This window comes from Dermacentor albipictus, chromosome 3 (assembly GCF_038994185.2).
Source record: "Dermacentor albipictus isolate Rhodes 1998 colony chromosome 3, USDA_Dalb.pri_finalv2, whole genome shotgun sequence".
NCBI classification, from domain to species: Eukaryota; Metazoa; Arthropoda; class Arachnida; order Ixodida; family Ixodidae; genus Dermacentor; species Dermacentor albipictus.
In genome coordinates this window covers 148,018,435-148,040,939 of record NC_091823.1, presented here as the reverse complement: position 1 = coordinate 148,040,939, position 22,505 = coordinate 148,018,435, and the positions used below count along the sequence as shown (strand labels likewise).

At 47.0% G+C, this 22,505-nt stretch overlaps 1 protein-coding gene across 9 annotated transcripts in view; it reads left to right on the top strand.

Moving 5' to 3' along the window:
• Positions 1 to 21,999, top strand: part of LOC135896690 (uncharacterized) — a 35,468-nt gene extending 13,469 nt beyond the window's left edge. For 2 of the 9 annotated variants that reach the window (XM_065425183.1, XM_065425182.2), the window contains exons 4-7: positions 3,933 to 4,099; positions 8,537 to 8,694; positions 14,164 to 14,317; positions 20,074 to 21,999. In XM_065425183.1, the coding sequence (XP_065281255.1) occupies positions 8,606 to 8,694; positions 14,164 to 14,317; positions 20,074 to 20,283 (453 nt within the window). In that variant the 5' untranslated portion in view covers positions 3,933 to 4,099; positions 8,537 to 8,605 and the 3' untranslated portion in view covers positions 20,284 to 21,999. Of the gene's footprint in view, positions 1 to 3,932; positions 4,100 to 8,536; positions 8,695 to 12,356; positions 12,572 to 14,163 lie in introns of those variants that run through there. The other 7 variants (XR_010562779.2, XR_010562778.2, XR_010562777.2 and 4 more) reach the window with 7 other exon arrangements.
• Positions 22,000 to 22,505: the final 506 nt, after the last annotated feature.

The following is a 22,505-nucleotide window of genomic DNA, read 5'->3' as shown; positions in this document are numbered from 1 at the left end:
TGCCGTGTGGCAGCTGCACGCGAAGCTGGCGCACGCACGCTCTTTCGTATTGGCTGCCGCGGTGGGACAAGAACGGCACCGCGAGCGGCGCTGCTGCGCCGGCGTGAGAGCGTCGCATGCGGGGCAAAATTCAACTAGCGGGTGTACGCCTCACCCATCACTCGTTCGCACCGCCTTGACTGCCTCTTGCAGTGACCCTGTTTGGGCACGTTTCGTACCGCGCGCGGTGTGTGCCTACGTGTAAACACACGTGGGCACACACCGCAAAATAAAAGGTCACACGTGGACCTTTTATTTGAATGGCGATGTACACGCCTTTAAGAACATCGCTGCGCTTGACGGTTATTTTTGTCGCTGCAATGCGGCGAAAGGGCAGAATCTGCTTAGCCATGTCAGTAACGCTGAGCAGGTAACTGGAAACGACATCGTATATGCCGCCGGAAAAATCGTCGGCACATACGATGCGTGTTAGCTAAAGTCATTTTTGCACTTTCCAGGCAAAATGTTTGCTACAAATCCGTGTTGTCTCTGATGGCGACAACGAACTTCCATCGACACTGTGCGGAAATAAACAAAATATATCGCCGCATAGCACAGCTACGGCATGCGCACACAACTTTTAACTAGTGCATCCCCTACAATATAGAATAGAGGCAGCAATGTAAATAGATTGGCCATTTTTTAACAGTGCTCGAGAGATGGAAGTTGAAAGTATTTGTAATCATTTCTGCTTCGGCAATGCCGTAGCGACCAAGACGCGGGCGTATATAGTCCAGTAATTCCAGTATATAGTCCAGTATATAGTCTAGTCCAGTAATTCGATCGATCGGTGCCGTGGCGTTGCAGCAATGAACTCCGGTCATGTTCAATGCATCGTGCACATATTCAATTTCTCGGAACGCGTGAACTTCGGCCACTGCTAGCGCATGCAACAGAAGTGGTTTCCATTCTTGGGCAGCACACACAAACGAAACGCGATAAAGGAGACAGGACAAGCGCTGGTCGAACAAATGAAAGTTTTTATATGAATAAAAGGAATATATACTGAATTATCATGAAATTCATGTGGGTTGCATATCAAAACCGCCATACACTCACGAGTGATCAATGAAAAAGGTCGCTTCGTTTGCCAGCTGTTTACTTTCGTTCGGCGCACCAAAGTAATCCATGTCTGTCGTCTTCTTTTTTTCGCACCATTTTCATGTGAATAGGCAGAATTTCACTGGTGGCATTAGCCCTCTGGTGTCTACTTTGCTGTTGTGGCAGTTAACAACACAATGATTTCCGGTCATCCGAAGAGGCGCCCTCACAAACAAGATACGCTTCGCGCGCAGCGCGAACTGAACGCCGCCGCGACCGTGAAGTGAAGCGACGGAAATATGCACCCGTTGGAGGGGAAATTGTTCCGCCAGGGGGAATACGAGCGCTGGCGTCTAGGAGGAAACTTGGCGTGCGGACGTCTATTCGATGGAAGCGCATCAATTTCGGCCACTTGCGGGCCCCAGTGGCGTAGAAATTTTCAAGTTGACGCAACCCCAAGTTTCAGAATCGAGGAGGAGAGCGCGGCGGGGAGGAGAGTGTCGCTTCTTTCAAAATATCAAGGGGCTTTATCAGCCCTGGGCTTGCAGCGCCATGTTGGGCCAGATGGGTGCGCGCCGCATTACGTTTTCTTGCTGTGGAGCGAGCGAAGTCGGATGGCCGGAGCAAAACTTGCCCGCACGCGCAATCTCGGAGGCCATGCGTAGCAGACAGCAGCTACGTGCAACTGCTGTGTGGGTGCTCAAGGTTTGCTTTGTGCGTAACAAGGCTGGAGTGTGCCCTCGCGCTCACGTCTGGCCGTGCTGCATGGTGCAGACCGGCTTGACCTGCACCCGACTGACCGGGGTATAGCAGCGCCATCTAACTTGAGCATATTGAAGAGCTTCCAATAAATCAGTACGAAGCGATGTCTACCAAGGTGTATAGCGAGAAACGGCCAAGTGTGAGTGCGTGCTGTCAACCATGCGTGTGGTGTGACCTCAAGTTTCGCGTGGTTCGAGCTAGTTGAGCGTTTAAACGAATCGAAATTAGCGGTATACCCAACGGCTACAACATCGATAAGCAGGGTGACCAAAGTTTAATTCCTACGAGGGCGGTCGCGGTCGAACATGAGCAGACAAGGGTTCATCCAGAAGTACCAATTGGTATAGAAATTAAAAAGCAGATTTTCGCTTACTCCAGCGTGTTTATTGAGACGGCGTCAACAAATACACAGAGAAACAGCAGGAAGAAGCGGACTGATCCAAACACCCTCCTTGACTGACGTGAACTGTCATCAAACGGTAGATGTTTATGGGAATCTTGCTTGTGAGGAACTATGCAAGCCGCCGTCAGCTTCAACGAAGGTGAGGAGAAGGCCTCGTTTGAAATGAAAGTGTTTGAAGAATATGTGACTTGAAAAATATGTGAAAAAACATGACAGCATAGTAGAATTCGGCAGAGATGTTCACAGCAGCTTATGGTGTCTGCAGACTCTTTCTCCACAAGCCCGAGGTGTGGTTCCGGATATCTTTAATGTCTATACGGCTGCGTTGCGTTGATTTTTTTTACTCTCTGCATGTTTCCAGTCTAACAAGTGGAGAACTTAATTTTCAGTTACATGGAACCTCAAGACATATTCTATTCAGAAGCGAAAGCAAAATCGAGAGAAGACCGCACCTAAGAACTGGAGAGAAGCTTCCAAGCAGACACCTGGCGACAAGACCATTTGTCGAGGCCATTTCTTCCAGCAACGGCTTCCGAACCATGGCACTACATCTCTCTGCGCAAGAACCTGCGCTAGCGGGCCTCGTAGCTTTGACTCTGCTGCGGGGAACTACAGAAACAAAACACAGTCCAATACATTCAGTGGCAGGTCTTTGTGGAAAAGAGAACTGAAATTTTACCTTGCGCGGTGTTTTTCTTTGTCATCGTAGTGCCCTTTGCGTACACGTTTCTGTGCCCATCTGGATGAATTTTGTGGCTGTTATGATGGTTGGGCCCCGCTGTCGGTGCAAAATCACCCATGGAGAACGAAAAGAAGGAAGCATGAATCGGCCCTCGTGAGCGCTGACTACTTGAAAGTTGAAGACGAAGATTGCTCTTCCGCGCAGGTCGACGTTCCCACAGCTTGCGCTGCAATTTACTTCCCAAGTCTGCATTGGCACGCCTAGTTTCCAGCCGTCGGCAGGTCGCTACACACTCGGACAATCAAGGCAAGCTCGGCGTAGCAGCACTACAGGCGACGCCAAACTCGACTTGTGCGTTCGGTGTTGTCGAAGCGCGCCGGCCAGCCAGTATGCACGAAGACCGAGCAGAGGAAGGCGACCCTGCCCGCAGCGACCACGCTGCCACCGCAGCCCCGTCCTCAGTTGGCGGCGCAAACCATCAAGCATCGTCCGGCAGCTCGCGAGGTCGAGGGTCGCCAAACGAGCTGCTTAAAAGACGCTCTCTCGTCGGGAGGTCCCCGACCACGAAACCAACCGCAGGCCTCGACGCAGCCTGGACGCGACCGCATCAACGGCAAGATTTACTTTCGCCATCGCCGAGTGTGCCGTCCGCAGCTGACGAGGACCGCACCGCACCGCATCTGATAACGCTGCGCCATCATCGCCCCAAAGACCGCAAGAAACAAGCGAAGTTTAGTAGAACTTGTTGTTGGGCGAGTTGGTAGATATTAGCGAACATTGTTTAACTGCGCGAACAAACGAACCACAAAGACAGCAGGGAGGGACAGGGACGGGCGTTCTGCGCCCGCCCTTGTCCCTCGCTGTCTTTGTGGTTCGCGCAGTTAAACAATGTTCGCAAACAACCGAAGGACGCCTTCGAACAGACTTTGGCCACGTTTACGCCCGCTACCCCCACGTCAGACGCTACCCCACCTTCATCTGTTTCCCCGTTGTCGGCTATTTCAGCGCTGTCGTCCGGCTCCCCATCGTCCGCGCGTCCCGGTTACGGAGTGGACGGCTTGCATCACGAGAGATTGGGAGCCCCGGAACAAGACACAGCACGTGGTCACGGAGTACGCAGGACGGGACGTTCCAGGTAGGGGACGCTGTACGGCTCCGTCGACAAGCAGGAGGTAAGCAGACACTCGGGCCTCGACATGGAACCAGCTACTGTGCGTAATATATTTGAAACAAGCCGGAAAGTCGTTGTACTTCCTCCGATCTGCTCGTAATGTAGACCATAGGTGATATAACACAAAACTATTTGATTCTAATTTCATTTCAATCTACTGACGTCAACTTAAAGTGACGGCTGGCGCAAGCATCGGGCGATGATAGAAAGGCTGACGAACCCATTTAAACACTATCCTCATTTATAGTTCACTTTGGCTTGCCGCCAACGAAAATAGAATTGCCTGCATTTGCACGTTTCTCTTATCTAATTGACCAGTCAGAGACGACGAGCGTGCGGAAGTGGAGAGGATTTCTATGAGTCTTATCTAGCACAGTCGAAGTACGCATAAATTATCGGATGAGGAAGGCGGTACCCGCGTGTACAATTCGCCCGCTTCCCCTTGCTTTTTTTTGAGGTGGCTGGTAGAAAATCGTGGAGATGTGCAACAGAAGGTTAAAAATGCCGGTAAAATGTATTCTCAGAGAAGAATAATTGGCAGAACCATGTCCTATAGGTGCCGAAAAGTCTCAACAATGTTGTACTGACACGCCAAAATGTTCGTTAAATGCCGAGAAATCTATTCTGCCCGGAAGGTCCGCCTAGCCGGGGCGACATCGACCAGTAGCCGCCACATATTATTTCTTTCGGAACAGGGAGGTCTATCGTAATTCCGAAAGATTTAATTTTTCTTCGACAATACTTCTATCATTAGTACGTACACGTCACCTTAACGTTGTCATTTTTGTGTGGTTTTGTACGTCGCATGACGGGCACGCGAAGACGCCGCAGCCCAAAAGTAATTAACCATTAGCGGAAGGCTAGTGAAGAAGAAAGACGTAGAACCGGAAATATTTTTCTTTTGTTCGGCCTAATCTTGCATAATCAGTGTATCATAGAAGTCATATAAGACGTCATGTCGCCGTTTTCCTGACGTCCTTTGACTGATAGGCGAATTGGAGATAACCCGAAAATTTTTGGCCATCTGCTAGTAGGAGAAATGGGATATAAACAGATTGTGATAACTTAACGTAACTTAACGTAATAGCGCACCATGGCCGATAACAGGAAGGATGATCCTTGTGTAAGTGCAGGGGGGAGAGGCCCCTTAGCACTTTCTATAAAAGTATTTTGACCTTGACTGCCAAAAACTGCTTTTTTTTTCTTAAGCTTCAGAAACTAAATATTTATCTTAATAAGAAGCAAATATTAAGTTTACATTACTACGACGTATCTTTTGTCCGTAGGTTAAGAAGTACCCAAAGTTTCATTATTTGCCCCACATTCCTCCAATTGTATCATTTTCTTATCAGCCTAGATGGTTTAACATATTACTTTGATGTAGGTTACCACCTAATGTCTTCGATTAGTCGCACGCGGAAAATGCGTCTAAATGGAAACAAATAAAAGTTACGAGAATATGTCGTAACAGTCCGTGAAACTGCAACTGTAGCATTCATGGTTCTGTTATATATTTATGAGTTCGTGTAAGCTCTGTTCAGTCCTTACATCGACGCAATGATTACCATATTAACGCTACCCGAGAGCTTAGATCTCCAAACAATTGTACGGTCCGCTCCTCTGTAAAGCTCCTTCCATGAAAGATTTCTTTACTCTGGGCTAGGATACCAGGTGGTGGGAATCTATAAGTTGCCATTTCCCTCAGTCGTACTGAAGCAGCGCAGATGTAACAATCTACTTTTTTTTCCATTGTTCTCCTCCGTTGTCACTGCTCCGGATAATATTAAATGAAAATTGGAAAACAGAATCCCTTTTTTCCATAACATGTCCGCAGGTTTCATTTTATCAAAAAACATCTCTAAGTTTAGCGCATGCAGTCGGTAAGCCTTTCGTTGCACAGGTAAATTGCCAGCTCATTCTTAGGTTGCGAGCTTCCATCGTGACTTCCACCTGAAGAGAACTACGTACTGATCCTAGATTTGTCGTATCTATCACTGAACACTGCTTGTCGCGGGAGCTAGTGCTCTCCCTCTTTCGTGCTTCACTTGCATAAAAACTGAAGCTACCTGCGTGTGCCTCGTGTGCATTAGTCAATTCGAACCACAATGGTTAAGCGCCGGTAAAAGCAGGATGAGCGCTCAGGGGAGCTATCATGCAACCTGTTTAATGCGTGTGACACTGAACGGCCCTGCAATCCACATACGACACTGTATAAAGGGCCCTAACCAGTGCTAGATTCTTGCTACAGTGAGGGTCATACGGGACGGTGTACATTGTGGATGTACAAGATATTTTATATAAGAACAATAACTTTTTATCATAAAAGTATAACTCGCATGAAGCCGTGATGTAAGTGCGGGTGGACGTCAGCGAACTGTGCAGACTAGGTAATTAGTTCACTAATCAGCTAGAATGGTTTAATAAACTTTTTAGCGGTTACACATTCATGAATCATTGTTATAGGTAAATTAAAGAAAGATGTCCGCACATGCCGTATGAACATTCACTTGTGGATAAACGGCGGCTCAGGAGAGCGCTGCCACGCCCTCGAGTGAACGTAACTGGAACGTCACTCGGCGGCGGGAATGCAAAACTCCGCGTCCAGCTTCTGCATCGCGCAGCTCAGCTGCTTAGAATAGTAGAATAGATCGAAGCGTTGATCGGTTTATCTAAGAACATTTAAGAAGTCGGCGTGGAATTCAGTGCAATCGTGTGCTCATTGAGCATAAATTGTTAATAGGGAAAACGAGATGGTCTCGAAGGGCTGCGCTGTATTGAAGAAAAAATACTCTTCATTTATTTTTGCTTCTATTCAGCATTAAGACTAGTACAATCACAGGCCAATGTTTGCCTACTGAGAAAGTTGAAATGGTCCCTCTTTACGTGGTATCGTGCAGAAGCGCCTCCTAACGCTAGTTTGTTGACCTGGGGCCGTATAAAGTAAAACTATTCCAATATGTTTTTATTCCAATCTCCTGACGTCAAATTTGCGTAACCGCCGATGCAAGTATCGGGAGGTCACCCGCAGGGTTGTCTGAACAGACCAATCAAATGCGCCCCTCGTTCATGGAAGGTCACTTTTGTTTGCTTAAAAAACAGAAAACATTGCCTGCACTGAGCGGCTTGTCTTATCTAAATGGCTCACAAGAGGCGAGGAGCATGCTCAAGTGGAGATGGATTCCATGGGGCCGAGGCACTACACTGAACACCGATAAACGGATGAAGAGGGTGGTGCCGGCGTCTGTGATTGGTCCGCTTTCTCTTACTTAGCTTGCTGGGGCTCATAGACAATCGCGGCGGCTTGCAACGGAAGCTTAAGAATGACGCTAAAACGGTTCCTCAGCAAAGAAGAGTTGGCAGAACGAGGTCGTAAACGTGCCGAAAGTTCTCGAAAAAGCTACACGGCCACGCAAAAAGCTTTCTTACAGGCAAATAAACCCATGCTCTCCGGCAGGGGCGAGTGGCCAGTGCCGGAGTGATCGCCGGCAACCATCTTTTATTTCGGAAGGGGGCAGCCTGCGGCTATTCAGAAGAAAATTGTTTTGTTCAGCATATTAATGCATCTTTCACGTATACGCGTCACTTTGACGTGGTTAGTTTTTGTGGATTTGTGACGTTGCGTGAGAGGCAGGTGAAGTGGGTGCAGCCCGAAACCTTTTGACCAATAGCCGAGGGCTAATGGCAAAAAAGGCATCGAATCAGAAATAACTATTTTTGTTTTGGTCGGTCAAATGATGCACAATCAGTGTGTACACGTCGTATCAGATGGAGAGCTATCGTGGTTTTCGTGACGTCGCGTGACAGACAGGTGAAGTGGGGGTGGTCCAAAAACTTTTTGACCAATCGCGCTGGGTTGACTGCAGAATTGGAATAGAAATGTTTGGAATAGTTTTACGTTATAGCGCCCCTGCTCCCTTGGACGTGGACCACGTCATGGTGGGACGAAATTCTTTATTTCCTAACTGTTTTCTAAATTCTACAGTTAGCTTGTATTCGCATTTCATTTCCAATACTTTCGCATCGAATGTGCCACTCTAAATATCTCCTAACTTTTTTATTGTCTTTCCATTCTCCTGTTCTACTTCTACCCATTTAACATTTGTCGTACGAGAAGGGGTGCCCCCAACCGCCAAACACATCTTCAGAGTAGTGGGTGAACAATGAATGTCACTGTAGCCAACGTTTCGACAAGGGGACGCGTCTTGAGCACTGTTGATTCATGCAAACTTACATGCTAGCGTGAATTTCTGGCCCCCTTGGATGTTTGGTGTTACAGGGATGGGGCGCCTTGAGCCGAACTTAGGTGATATTGGGTATAGGATATAGCTGTTATGGGGTAAATGAAAGGTGCCTGTCCTCTCGGTCAATTGGTCTGTGGTTTTTTTGGCGGGAAATTAGGCGCTGTTTACAAGGCTTAGTCGAAATCATTTCATTGCAGCAGTAGCGAGCAACGGTGCCTGACAACGAAGCAGCGGGCTTCGAAAGAACAGTGGCCAGTCATGACCCTATGACCAGCACCAAGCAGCGGCAGCAGGCAGGCGTCAATGGCGGTGCCGAAACGGACAACGACGTGGACTTCACTGCGACTAAGATCGGGTAAGGATCGTGCTCGAGCACACGAACGCATCTCACTACTCGGGAACAACAGCTCACCAATATTATTCAAATGAAGAGTGCGTTACAAAAACATTTGTCATTGCTAAACGGTCCGGGACAGCAAAGTAAACCGAAAGAAAGCGAAAGACTGCTAAACCACCCATAGAGCGGAACACGATAGGTACAACGTTCGGTCAAGAATGAGGCAGCATGAATGAAAAAGGAAGGGTTCTTGTAGGCTGTATCTGTGACGCAGCCAAATTAGGGTGCATGAAACTAATTGCGCTTGCTGCAGCTGGTGTGTGGGAGCGAAGAGTAGAGAAATGACGTAGGCAAACGCAGAAGTTACATTCATTTACGCATTAAAAACTTACACGCCTAACTTATGCTACACGTAGTGGGAATCACTCGCTCACTATTCGTAGCGCACCCCCCCCCCCCCCTTCCAATGTGATGTGGCGGTGGCTGAGACTGCCCGGCATCGCTGGAGCCCGCCGGCCTCGTTATATTCGTGGGGCTGCTGTGCTTGCCTCAATCTACTACGCATGTGCTCTTTATGGAGACAGACACATCCAGGCGTGGTCAAACGCATTGGATATCCTTCTTGTAGCCCGAGTCTATTCACGTCATTTCTGGATGATGATGACGATGTGTAATGTTTTTGGTGCGAGGGCCACTTATGAGAGGACCTTGTGAGAGGACGAATGAGAGGATCTTCATTCAAGTTTAACGATGTATGTGTTTGGTCATTTCATTTGAGATGCGATCAGGTCCTAGTGCACTTCGATAAGACGAGATCATCGCAGCGTGCAGTTGCGTTGTAGTATTAAGAGTTGCTTTAACCTTCGGTGGGCCTGCATTTGCATTCGAGCGGTTTTCTTTCTCCTCACTCTTTATGTCTTGCGACTGTGAACAATATGTAGTACTGGATACAAGGTCAAAGTGGGCAGCAAGAGAATTTGCTTGATCTTATATAGTATTCTGTTGGTTTACTATGAGCATGAAAACTTTCTGCCGTTCTTTTGTTTTCCTCCCCAAGCAAGCTTGCTCAAGCTTGCTCACGCGAAGCTTGTATTGGCTCACAAAATTAGGTGCCACCAAAAAAAAAACATTGCTCCCAGAGCAGAGGAGCTGCGGGAGAGAAGGTGGTTTGATGACTTGACAGTTGCGCCGGCGCGGAGCGCGAGTCAACGTTTAGCTTGTACGCTATTCCGGTAAACGGGAGCGGTTTGGGCGGATTACCGGATGGTCGGGGCGTAAACGTGAGCGGTGAAGCCGCCTGGTGTTGTAGAGCTCAACCAGACAAACGCATAGCTAAAACTGCAGTAACTCACCATATCCTGGTTCGCCACTCGTGCAAATTTTTGGCAGCAGCGTAATTGTGAACACGATTACGCCACTGTCGGAAATTTACGCCAGCAGCTAAGCAGAATACAGTAATTAGCTCTGTGTTTGTGTGGTTGAGCTTTGCGCCACCAGCTGGCGCCACCGATCGGGCCGCTCACCTTGACGCCCCCGCTAAACCGGAAAACCGCCCGCGCTTGCCCGGATACCGGACTCGCTAAAGGTCTCTATTAGCAACGATTCCCATTGCATAATCTCGCGCTCACACCACGTGCGCAACCGATCAGAGCCGTTTCACTTCCGTCGGGGAGGGAAAGGACTGGAAAGGGTATCGCGCGCGCTACGACGGCTTCGTTTCCGTTGAGTTCAGTCTCGAAAAACGGATGGGACGCCCACGTGTTGTGCATTCCCCCGAGGAACGGGCAGCTTTAAGGCCGACCCGCACGGAACGAAGTTACTGGGGAACTTTCAACGGTAAGCGTCAACGCGGCGACCCGGCGGCGTCCCTTCGACGTGTTGCACGCACATGTAACGAAAAGCAGACGGCGGCCACCGGGCCACCGCCGCCATTATTTTAACCGGAAGTCGGATGCAGTCGAGCCCTGATTGGTCTGTGCTACTCGCCTGCGTTCGCTGCTTCTGCCGGCGGCTGACGACCGCGAGGATATCGAGCCCGGCTTGACTAGCGGCGAACAGCTATGTTTTGGCCGCCAGGCGACCGGCCGCCCCTTTTTTGCCGGAAGATCGCTCCGTGTGGGCGCGCCTTCAGACGATTCGCGGCAAGAAGTCGCTCGCGCAAGGGCTCGCCCGCGGCGCGCGCCGACCCAGCCGTTACAGGCATTCCGACAGCAACGAGAAGATCCCGAACTGAGGGAGTGGGAGGCCGAAGCTATTCGGCCGCGTTATCTGTGGGTTACTTAACCGTGATGAAGGTCAGGTGCGCGCAGGACAAGCTTCGCTTACCCCTATTTTCGGGTAGGGGAAGGGTTGTTCATTTTTTCTCATCTGTGTACGGATTGAGGCTGATTAGGTACTTCTCTCAGCACTTCCTTTTCGCTCGTCAGCATGTTCGTTTTCCCTGCAGCTTTTCAACAGTTGAAGACTCTCGTGAAGCTCTCCAGGGTTTGCCTTAGTGTTTACGTGCCTCCATGCATTCCTCATTTCACCAAGGGACGCATCGCCTACGGGGCCTTCTATTTGTTTGTGGGATGCATTTTTATGCAGCCTCAATAACAAAAGATGCGGAGTACGCCACTGCATCATGTATGCTAAAAGCTGCGAACTGATTTCGCTTCAAATGTGCACATTTTCCAAAACATTCCCAGTCGGCTGCGTCGCTTTTTCTTCGGGCTATATTTACAAGCCGTTCAACTTGTTTGTTGAGGTTTAGAACTATTGAAAAGTGACCACCCTAGTACGCATTTTTAATACCTTTCATTTTTATTACGGCATTATTGCTGCAGAGGTTATTCTTAGGGTAGTAGAATAGTGCGTTTTTGTCCTGTCATTATACAAGATGGAATTCTTCTTATTCAACAGTACCGTACCAATAGAGAAAATAAAGTTTCAATTATTGAACCTCGTGCGTCACGCTGCGAGTCACCCCAGAGATGAGCGCATATTCCCCCCCCCCCTTCATCTTTTAAGAGGTTCAATACATACAAGCATTTGTCTCGCAAACCAGATTTATTTCAAGGGAACTTTCCACGCCTCAATAATTTCTCTCGTCGTATTCGAGTGCTGATTGCCGTCTTATAGTTTGTTAACGAAGCTCTCCCCCAAGTCAAAATATTTTAGGGCAGTTTGCGTGTGCGTATCATGGCCACGCACGCTATGACACGCATGCACAAAGCAACAGCGCGCGCATTAGATCCCATAGATGAGATGAATATTTACAATTATTAGTAGGGTTATAATTATATTCGAATGCTGATTGCTGTGCTGTTTGTTAACGAACATTTCCCTCAAGTCTAACTATTTTGAGGCAGCTTTTCGTGTGCGTATCCTAGCCACGCACGCTATATCGCCTTCCGTTCCTCTGCCACGGGTGCGCTTTAAAACCACGGCGCTGCAATTTTGCTTTTCTTTCCTTGATTCTTAGAGACAAAGCAAAGCAACAACGCGCGCATGCGATCCCATAGATGAGATGAATACATATTATCAGTCATAATTATCAGTCATAGCTCGCGTAGTATAGCCCTCTTGGCCGTTTCCTTTCTTTTTTTTGTTCTTTCGAAAGTAGTCCTATTAGGGTTATTATAATTACACGAAGGTATTTCGCCCTCGTCAGCAGCAGTCCTTGAGATAGCTATTCTGGCGGCTAGCTCCCCACGCTATGCGTGCCGCCCTCGCACCTTTTTAAGCTTTTCCTAGACGCTAGAGCTATGCTATTGTGTCCACGCAACCTTGAGCGATCGGAAAGCGCGTTTTCCACTCTTGGCTGGCGGAGAGGGGAGGCTTCGTTCCAGCCGCGAAGTTCTCCACATCTCTGTCAGGTGCCCGGACGTGGTCTCGTGCTGTCGACGCCTTCTCGGTGAGCGCATATTCCCCCCCCCCTCATCTTTTAAGAGGTTCAATACATACAAGCAGATTTATTTCAAGGGAACTTTCCACGCCTCAATAATTTCTCTCGTCGTATTCGAGTGCTGATTGCCGTGTGATTGTTTGTTAACGAAGCTCTCCCCCAAGTCAAAATATTTTAAGGCAGTTTGCGTGTGCGTATCATGGCCACGCACGCTTATATCGCCTTAATCTGGCTCTTTTAACTACTACACGCAGAGACAAAGCAACAGCGCGCGCATTAGATCCCATAGATGAGATGAATATTTACAATTATTATTAGGGTTATAATTATATTCGAATGCTGATTGCTGTGCAATCGTTTGTTAACGAAGATTTCCCTCAAGTCTAACTATTTTGAGGCAGTTTTTCGTGTGCGTATCCTAGCCACGCACGCTATATCGCCTTCCGTTCCTCTACCACGGCGCTGCAATTTTGCTTTTCTTTCCTTGATTCTTAGAGACAAAGCAAAGCAACAACGCGCGCATGCGATCCCATAGATGAGATGAATACATGTATATATATATATATATATATATATATATATATATATATATATATATATATATATATATATATATATATATATATATATATATAGAAAATTATCAGTCATAGCTCTCGTAGTATAGTCCTCTTGGCCGTTTCCTTTCTTTTTTTTTGTTCTTTCGAAAGTAGTCCTATTAGGGTTATTATAATTACACGAAGGCATTTCGCCCTCGTCAGCAGCAGTCCTTGAAATAGCTATTCTGGCGGCTAGCTCCCCACGCTATGCGTGCCGCCCTCGCACCTTTTTAAGCTTTTCCTAGACGCTAGAGCTATGCTATTGTGTCCACGCAACTTTGAGCGATCGGAAAGCGCGTTTTCCACTCTTGGCTGGCGGAGAGGGGAGGCTTCGTTCCGGCCGCGAAGTTCTCCACATCTCTGTCAGGTGGTGGTCTCGTGCTGTCGACGCCTTCTCGGTGAGCGTGTTATAGTTTGTTAACGAAGCTCTCCCCCAAGTCAAAATATTGTAAGGCAGTTTGCGTGTGCGTATCATGGCCACACACGCTTATATCGCCTTAAACTGGCTCTTTTAACTCTACACTCTACAAAGCAACAGCGCGCGCTTCTTTCTTTTTTTTGTTCTTTCGAAAGTAGTCCTATTAAGGTTATTATAATTACACGAAGGTATTTCGCCTTCGTCAGCAGCAGTCCTTGAGATAGCTATTCTGGCGGCTAGCTCCCCACGCTATGCGTGCCGCCCTCGCACCTTTTTAAGCTTTTCCTAGACGCTAGAGCGTCTAGGAAAAGCTATTGTGTCCACGCAACCTTGAGCGATCGGAAAGCGCGTTTTCCACTCTTGGCTGGCGGAGAGGACAAAGTAAGTGTAACTAATTGAGGGTATAAGGCATGTGTCTATATGGGTCCACATTTAAATGTAGTGATAGCGCTTGCCTTCGTTTCTTGCACACAATACCATTCTGCTATTCGAAACGCTCTGACAAGTTACGTCATGCTGCTGCAGCCACAAATTTGCTTCACATGGATTGCCTTTGTGCGTGTACGGTGTCTTCGTGCCCGCAGGCGGTCGCTAGGCGGAGCGGGGACAAGACAGGACGTACGGGTCGTCATTGATTCTGACCAGATGACGCCTACTGGCACGGCCGTCTCCAAGCGGAATGCTCTGGCGTCGTGCGACCAGCAGCCACGGGCTACCGAGGTGAAAGCGCGCGACCCGGTGGGTATCCCAGCTGTGGATATCCCACCAAGGGCATGACGACCAGGAGCCGCGGCAGCTTGGAAAGCGTGCTCGATGGCCGGTCCTTGGTGAATGTCCCAGAAACGGACGGCGTCTGCACCACGTTATGAAACTTGCATTGCTGCTACCAATCAATTTTGATTTGGAGCAATCTTCGGAGAAGCGAGATTTATACTTTGGAGCAGCGACATTTGTAACAGAAACCTTCTGAAAACTTTCCCTTTATATTTTATTTTGCAATAACCCCATTATCAGAGAGACAAGTCTATCAAGGCATGAAGAGCGTGCATTTCAGTTGGTTGGTCTTTTCGCAGCAAGCAATGTAGAAATGTTTGGTGCAACCGTTTTGCGGTGAGTTCAGTTAACACGTTTACAAGCATTGCTTTCCCGTTTCGTTCACAATGCAGCAGAAGTGCTGGTAGTTTGCGGGGACGCCGATCAGGAATGTCAGTCTTGCTGCAACAGAACGTTGGCGCCATATTTCAAAGGCGGGCTTCAGCGTTGCGACCTAGCCGTCTAAACATAATTTAGGATTATAGACTATGCTTCTGGTTTAGTTTTAACGCGACAGCGTCAAGAGCTCCGTGTCGCAGAAACTGGCGTTCCGCGGCCAGCGTAGACCATCTTTTCGCAAGAAAAACATACCGACTCACGCATATTCCATATGGCACTAAAGTTGTTCTATCACTAAAGTTGCTGATACGTAAGACAAGTCTTACGTGCTTTGCAAGCTTATTTCACGGTAGTTTGTGAATGGCGCCTAGAAACAAATGTCATGAAACAAATCACCGACAGCACGTGCCTTTTATGTTAAATTTTCCGAGACTAAAATATCAACCATGTGAAACAATAAGAGAAGAGCAGCCCATGCAAGTGACCGTGTTTCTACCAGAGAACTCACCTTCGTGCATAGATTATGTCGCCAGCGTTTGCCCGTAAATATTACGGTTACATAAGCTGCAGCGGTTTACATAAGCCGGAAGCGTGAGAAGCAGTCGGGGATCGTTGAATGCTATCGGATTACACATTTAAAGGCACAGCTTCATATTTTTCCTGTATAATTCTTGCAAACAAATTCCGGTTTTCACGTACCTAGTTTTACGACCCACCCGCTACAACAGACAAAATTCGGGACAAAGTTTTGTGCACATGGTTACATATACAAGAAGCTGTGCTGCGGCGACCTGTGGGTCGGCAATGAATTGCACGCAAGTTTTCGCATTCAACGCAGCAAAAGAAGTGAGCAGTCTTATACGACATTTTAGAATCACGACCAAATTTCCGACTCCGTTTTTTCGAGCAAAAACAATAAGGTAAGCTGCCTGTTGTATCACGCACTTTTAAAAGGTACCCGCCTATGTGGGGATAGTTTATAACCTGGCCCACATCGTCGTCGTCTACTACTACTATAAATGTTAGAATATTAGTTATCACCTACTGAACCACTTATTTAAAAAAATTAACGACTTCATTCATGTTAATGTAGGGCAACTTGTCAAGCATTCATTCATTAATGTGCGCCCATTAAGCGCATTGCTCTTTAAAGTTTTATATGACAGCAACACACGTTTCCATGCAGCTTACAAAACCTTCATTTTATTCACTACCTTTAAATTACTGATATTATATAACTCATTTGTAGCCGCTGTGATTGACAGAGATGTTTTCCGATCTTTTTTGATAAGACTGTTTTCCGCTAATGTTAAGCTGATGCATGACCCATGTACCGTAGTGGGTTGAATCGGATCGTGGACGCTACCGAAGCCAAAATTACGAAATGGGCGAACCACTACTTTTTTTCCGGTTTTGATGTGTCGTACGGTAATGTATCCGACAAAGAAAACCGGCGAAACACTGGCGGTAACGTACCTTGATCAACACCGAAGTGCGCGCATCACCAACATCATCATCATCATCAAGTATCATCATCACCATCATCAGGTACAATAATCTGGTAGCACAATCATCATCATCAGGTATAATCATCATCATCACCTTCAGGTATCATCATCACCATCATCAGGTATCCACATCATCGGGCATCATCATCATCATCAGGAATCATCATCATCGGGTATCAACATCATCATCAAGGATCATCATCATCATCAGGAATCATAATCATCGGGTATCATCATTATCATCGGGTATCATCACCGGGTATCATCATCATCATCATCATCATCGGGTATCATCATCATCGGATATCATCATCATCGGTATCATCATCATCATCGGTATCATCATCATCATCGGTATCATCATCATTATTGGCATCATTATCATCATTATTGGCATCATTATCATCATCAATGGCATCATTATCATCATCATCGGATAGCATTATCATCATCATCGGGTAGCATAATCATCATCATCGGGTAGCATAATCATCATCATCGGGTAGCATAATCATCATCATCGGGTAGCATAATCATCATCATCGGGTATCATTATCATCATCATCGGGTATCATTATCATCATCATCGGGTATCATTATCACCATCATCGGGTATCATTATCATCATCATCGGGTAGCATTATCATCATCATCGGGTATCATTATCATCATCATCGGGTATCACTATCATCATCATCGGGTATCATTATCATCATCATTGTGTATCATCATCATCATCATCATTGGGTATCATCATCATCATCATTGGGTATCATCATCATCATTGGGTATCATCTCATCATTGGGTATCATCATCATCATCGGGTATCATGATTATGTGATGTGATGATCATCATCAATCTACTGCAGGGCAAAGGCCTCTCCCATACTTCAACTATACCGGCCATGTGCCATAAATTTTGTGTTGCTTCTCAAATAGCGTCAACAAACATGTGCTAGCTGCGCGGGTTAGGATTGTGGCCATGTTGTCCCTGCAAACTTCTTAATTTCAGGCGTCCACCTAACTTTCTGTCACCCCCTGCTACGCTTCCCTTCTCTTGGAATCCAGTCCGTAATCCTTAATGAGCATCCGTTATCGTTACATGCCCTGCCCATGCCCATTTTTTTTCTTGATTTCAACTAAGATGTCATTAGGGAGTTTTAGAATAGGGGCCCCAAACGTTTTGGGGCCCCAAAGAAATAGCGTCGAAGCCACTGCGCATGCGCAAGACGCAAACTGCGTTTGGGTTTTGCGTTGGGAACGCTATTTCACCGATTTAGCGGGAGCCCAAATAGCGGCCCCAAAAGTTTTGCGTCGGCAAACATGGCGGCACCCATCGAAGCGACGGCTCTCACCTAGCACAAAACTGGGTTCGATTCGTAGTAACGCGTGAAGTTCGCAAGCTAGGAGAAGTGACTGCGGTTATCGCTCTCTCTCAACTAGCGTGTGTTATGAAGATTGACTCATTAGACGCCGCTGATTCCTGATTTGATTGTGGATCTTATGGCTCGTAGGCCTAACACGGCTAAGCTTGGCTGGTGAAGGCTAGTAAAGTTGGTTTGCTCAAAACTAAGCGCAACTAACTGTTTGCTGCTTACAGAATAACCTCTAAATTGTAATCAAACGCGAATACACGCAAGTCAAAATTATTATTCCTCTCATAAAATGGTATGTTTTATTTAATTATTTCCAATAGCTTTTCTTTGACGCCGTAGTGGCGCTGTCAGCGCAAGACGCTATCCGCAAACGTAAAACCATGGTAAAACCCTATTCTAAAACTCTTCACTCCTACGTGTCCCAATGCTGACACCCGCAAAGCTCTTTGGGGCCCCAAACTATTGGGGCCCCTATTCTAAAACTCCCTATTAACTTGCGTTTGTTCCTTCACGCAATCTGCTCTCTTGTTATCATCCCCCCCCCCCCCCCTTAACGTTACGCCCGTTGCGTCGTCCTCAATTTAAGTAGAACCCTTTTTGTAAGGGTTCTACTTGCGCTATGTTGCTTTGTGTCGCAATGTGTGCGATTTTTTTTTGTTGCAGCGATATGTGGTGCTGGAGTGATTAGAAAGGATCAAACGGGTAGCTCGATTTCTGCCCCGTACTGGCGCCGTATTCTGTAGCGGTTCTTTTGGGAGCCGGTTCTTTTTGGTTGCTTTGTGTCGCAATGTGTGCGATTTTTTTTTGTTGCAGCGACATGTGGTGCTGGAGTGATTAGAAAGGATCAAACGGGTAGCTCGATTTTCTGCCCCGTACTGGCGCCGTATTCTGTAGCGGTTCCTTTGGGAGCCCGTTCTTTTTGGCTGTTGCCATTGGTCGGCCCTTCGATGTCGTCATCCCTGGTGGGCGGGACGACAAATTTTGATGACGTCACACAGGTTGCCAATCATCTGGAAAGGAACCGGTTCCCTGCTAGGAGTGGAACCGCGGAGAAGTGATTCGTTTGAGAGTCGCGCGCGGGGGCCAGCATGATGTCGAGGGTTGCTAGGGCAACCGTGGCTGCCGGCTAATCTCGCGCCAGCTGACGAGCCGGCACCTAGACGAGACAGAGACGGCAATGGCGGCTCCTTTGGTTGTGCTGCTGGCGAGTGCCGAAAGACAACGACGCGACGAGAGGCAACGACGAGAGGCAACGACGCGACGCGTTCGGCATGACTGAACGCGTCGAAGGCATTTTAGGCTCTCCAAATACATAGTGCGACGTGTTTGCGATGAGCTGGAAGGACATCTCGGACCTCAAAGATTGCGTGGTGTCGACACTACGATGAAAGTGCTGTGCGCGCTGCGGTTTTTTGCCACCGGGAGTTTTCAACAGTGCGTCGGGAATGAAGAAGCGGCTGTAATGATCCGGCTGACCGAAGGCACTGTCGTAGCCTTCGGTCAGATATTGACAGATATTTTCGATATGTGTTTGCGCGAGTGCACGTTGTAAAAAACTTCGTTTCGTTATTTTTCATCAACTGCCGGTAATAATTGCGTTCCTATTAGAGAAAGTAGCGTTTGTGTAATGACGACTTTGATCTTTGCATAGAACACGGCCGCACTTTTTCAGTGCTCTCCAATCACAGTTGAATAGCCTTTTCGATGCTACAATGTAAACACATTACGCGCGACTTAAACCGGAATAGACGCCGTAGCAGTGAAGGGAGTCTTCGTCTGTGAGCGATCCTAACAGAAGACGAGTCCTTGTGATTCTTATTCTAAAGCATTGTGGCCAACAGACTGTAAACGTGAAAAGGAGCATCCCATCAATGAAAATGGTGTGAGGGAGAACACGGCCGCACTTTTTCAGTGCTCTCCAATCACAGTTGAATAGCCTTTTCGATGCTACAATGTAAACACATTACACGCGACTTAAACCGGAATAGACGCCGTAGCAGTGAAGGGTGGGTGCAGAGAATGTGTGGGTGTCCACACATTCTCAATGTGTGGACACCCATTTGCTCTAGCTGTTAATACGGCACATGCTGTTTCCGCGTTCTTTCGCTTGTAATAGGCACTTTGTCTGAAAAAAAAACAAAAAAACAACACAGGTGGCACTCTTTAGCAGAATCTTATACAATATGGACGGAAGAAACCAAAGGAATTATTTTGCACATTGTGTTGTTACCGCACGCCATACATGAGCATGTGAACACATGCCAACATTGCATTTGTAGGTTAAGATGACATTGTTATCATGCTGATCATTAGTTCAACTGCCTACTGCGTATGTTGATATCTCCTTTTCTGTAATTGTCTTCACTGACTGATTGGCAAGTAGTGTTGTAAGCAAAAGGTTGTAACAGATATTTGTTGCAGGGGCACTGACACCTTCTCTTTGCTTTCCCTTATGAGGTGTGCGACGCGAAGCTGAATATCCTGGAAATTGACCCACGGTTTCCGGGATCGTGCCACGATTCTTTCGTCTGGAGGCATTCTGCATTTCGCCGCCGCCTCACTCGTGGCCTGTTACTTCATAGAGAAGTCTTGCTCTGCACTGCACCTAAAGTACCAGTGCTTCTTCCACATGTAAAACATACACAGTCAAATAGTTTTGCATCCTAGCAAGCTTTAAGAAAGCGTGATTTGCTAGAAATGTGTTGTGAATGCAGCAGTACCTAATGAACCTGCAGCGACTATCGAGAGAAACAAGTCTCTCTTAAAAGGCAGATATTTGTACCAGCATGTATACAACAGCTGACATGTTATGCTGTTTATTTATTAATTTCAATACACTGAACGCCACGTGGAGCGCTACAGGCAGGGGTGGAATTCTACAGAACACGTCGAAATGGCAGTTTTGAAGTATGGTGGAAAAGGGTTGGTGACAATGGACTCGGGGACCTGGTCCCTGGTCACTGTCCTTGGTACAAAGGAATAAGCGTGTGCGTGAAACTTTCGGCATCGACGTTAGTGATCGGTGTAGTATATATTGTAGAATGGTGCAAGTTGCGCTATGTTGCTTTGTGCCGCAATGTGTGCGATTTTTTTTTTGTTGCAGCGACATGTGGTGCTGGAGTGATTAGAAAGGATCAAACGGGTAGCTCGATTTGGGGTGCCTTCATGAGAAGAGGTACGAAAGGTAGAGCAAGCATCCCAGATACTGGCAGCATATTCGAGAGTAGACCTTAGAAGTGTTTTATAAAATAACACTTCTGAAGAGAGAAGCGCTAATAAGTTTTAGAGGAAGATGTACATTTAGGGAGGGCCAAATGGGATGAACGGAGCAGAAAACCACCAGTATGAAATAAATATTACATGTCCAACTTAACCTGAGAATGAGATTTGCAGCCAAGACAACAGGTGAAATTGGGCTTTTCTTTAAAATGGGTTGAACTTTCTTTACAACTTCCCGGGAAGGTCAGTGTTTGATATATATTGCAACAATAAATCCAAGACCCGCTCCTGTTGTAAAAGGGCCCTGGCGTAGACTGCGTTCTTGCATTGTGCCTTAATGTATCCATTTCGTTCACTGACATGCAACACTTTACAGGGGACTCTGGGTACCCGCTAGAGCCATGTATCATGACTTCTGTGCCTGGTCACCCAAATCGCCTCACGGCAGAGGGGCGCTATAATGAGGCACACGCATCAATGCGAAATGCCGTTGAGCGGTGCATAGGAGTCGTCAAGAGCCACTTCCGATGCCTGCAGAGGTATCGGGTGCTCCACTAATCGCCTCAGAAAGCAGCCACTATTGTTGCAGCTTGTGCAGCGCTGCATAACCTCTGCCTTGCAGCAGGCGTGCCTCTGCCAGAAGACCCAGATGACGATGGTGCACATGACGACAGCGCACAGGGGCCAGCCCAGGCACAAGTGCCGCTTCAAGTACAGGTGCCACCGCAGGCGCACTCTGTACAGCCTTCACGAGCTTTGTTTCAAAGAGGCCGTGCGGTGCGCGAATCCATAGTTGGTGTGTTTCGGCTGCCCAGAAATTTGCGCATTGCCTACCTGCAAAGTGTGCGCCGGCGCATTCGCTGGCAAATGAGGCGGAGACATGTGCTGGTGTAACATGTTTTATTTTTCTTTTCATGAAGTAAATTGGCCGTGCACATCAACATAACACATTGCGTGTGCTCACATATGGCTAATCGTAGTATGCTGCATACTGCGGTAGTGAAAAGCACATGATTTGTCTATGTTGAGCATGACAGATACACATGCAGTGACAAATAACCATGTGCCATTATGTTACTTCTTTGCTTTGTTCACTGTGCTTTTGAATATTGTCTCGCCAGGGAATTTTCTTTAAATAAAGGTTATTTCCAAGGTGACTGGCAACCAATCTTGCATTGTTGAATATTGCTTTGCGATGCCTATTTTACTGTGCAGTATGCATTGTTCCAAAGCTGAAGGTGTCTGTTCATGTGACACACAAGCACAGCACAAGTTACACAGCAACTGAAATGTCGTTCAGAGCAATCTGTATAGCACATATTGAAACGTATAGCAACAAACGAGACATGCCAAGCACTTTTTGGAGCAGGATTTCTTTAAATAGCAGACACTCACGCTTCACTACTGCTTTGTTTAAACTCAAGATTTGCTCCAACATTGCATTTCTTGCACGCATGATTTCACATAATGCTCGTAATTGCTGCTTAACAAGGTGCAACTACGCTATAACACAATATAAACAAAATCATTACAATGAAACATTTATTTATTTTATTCATTGGGTACCTGCTTCGCCATTCAGGCATTACAGCAGAGAGGGTACAACTCATATAAATGAACACTCAAAATTACATTCATAAAGCATGGAAAAATCATCATTTGAACAAATA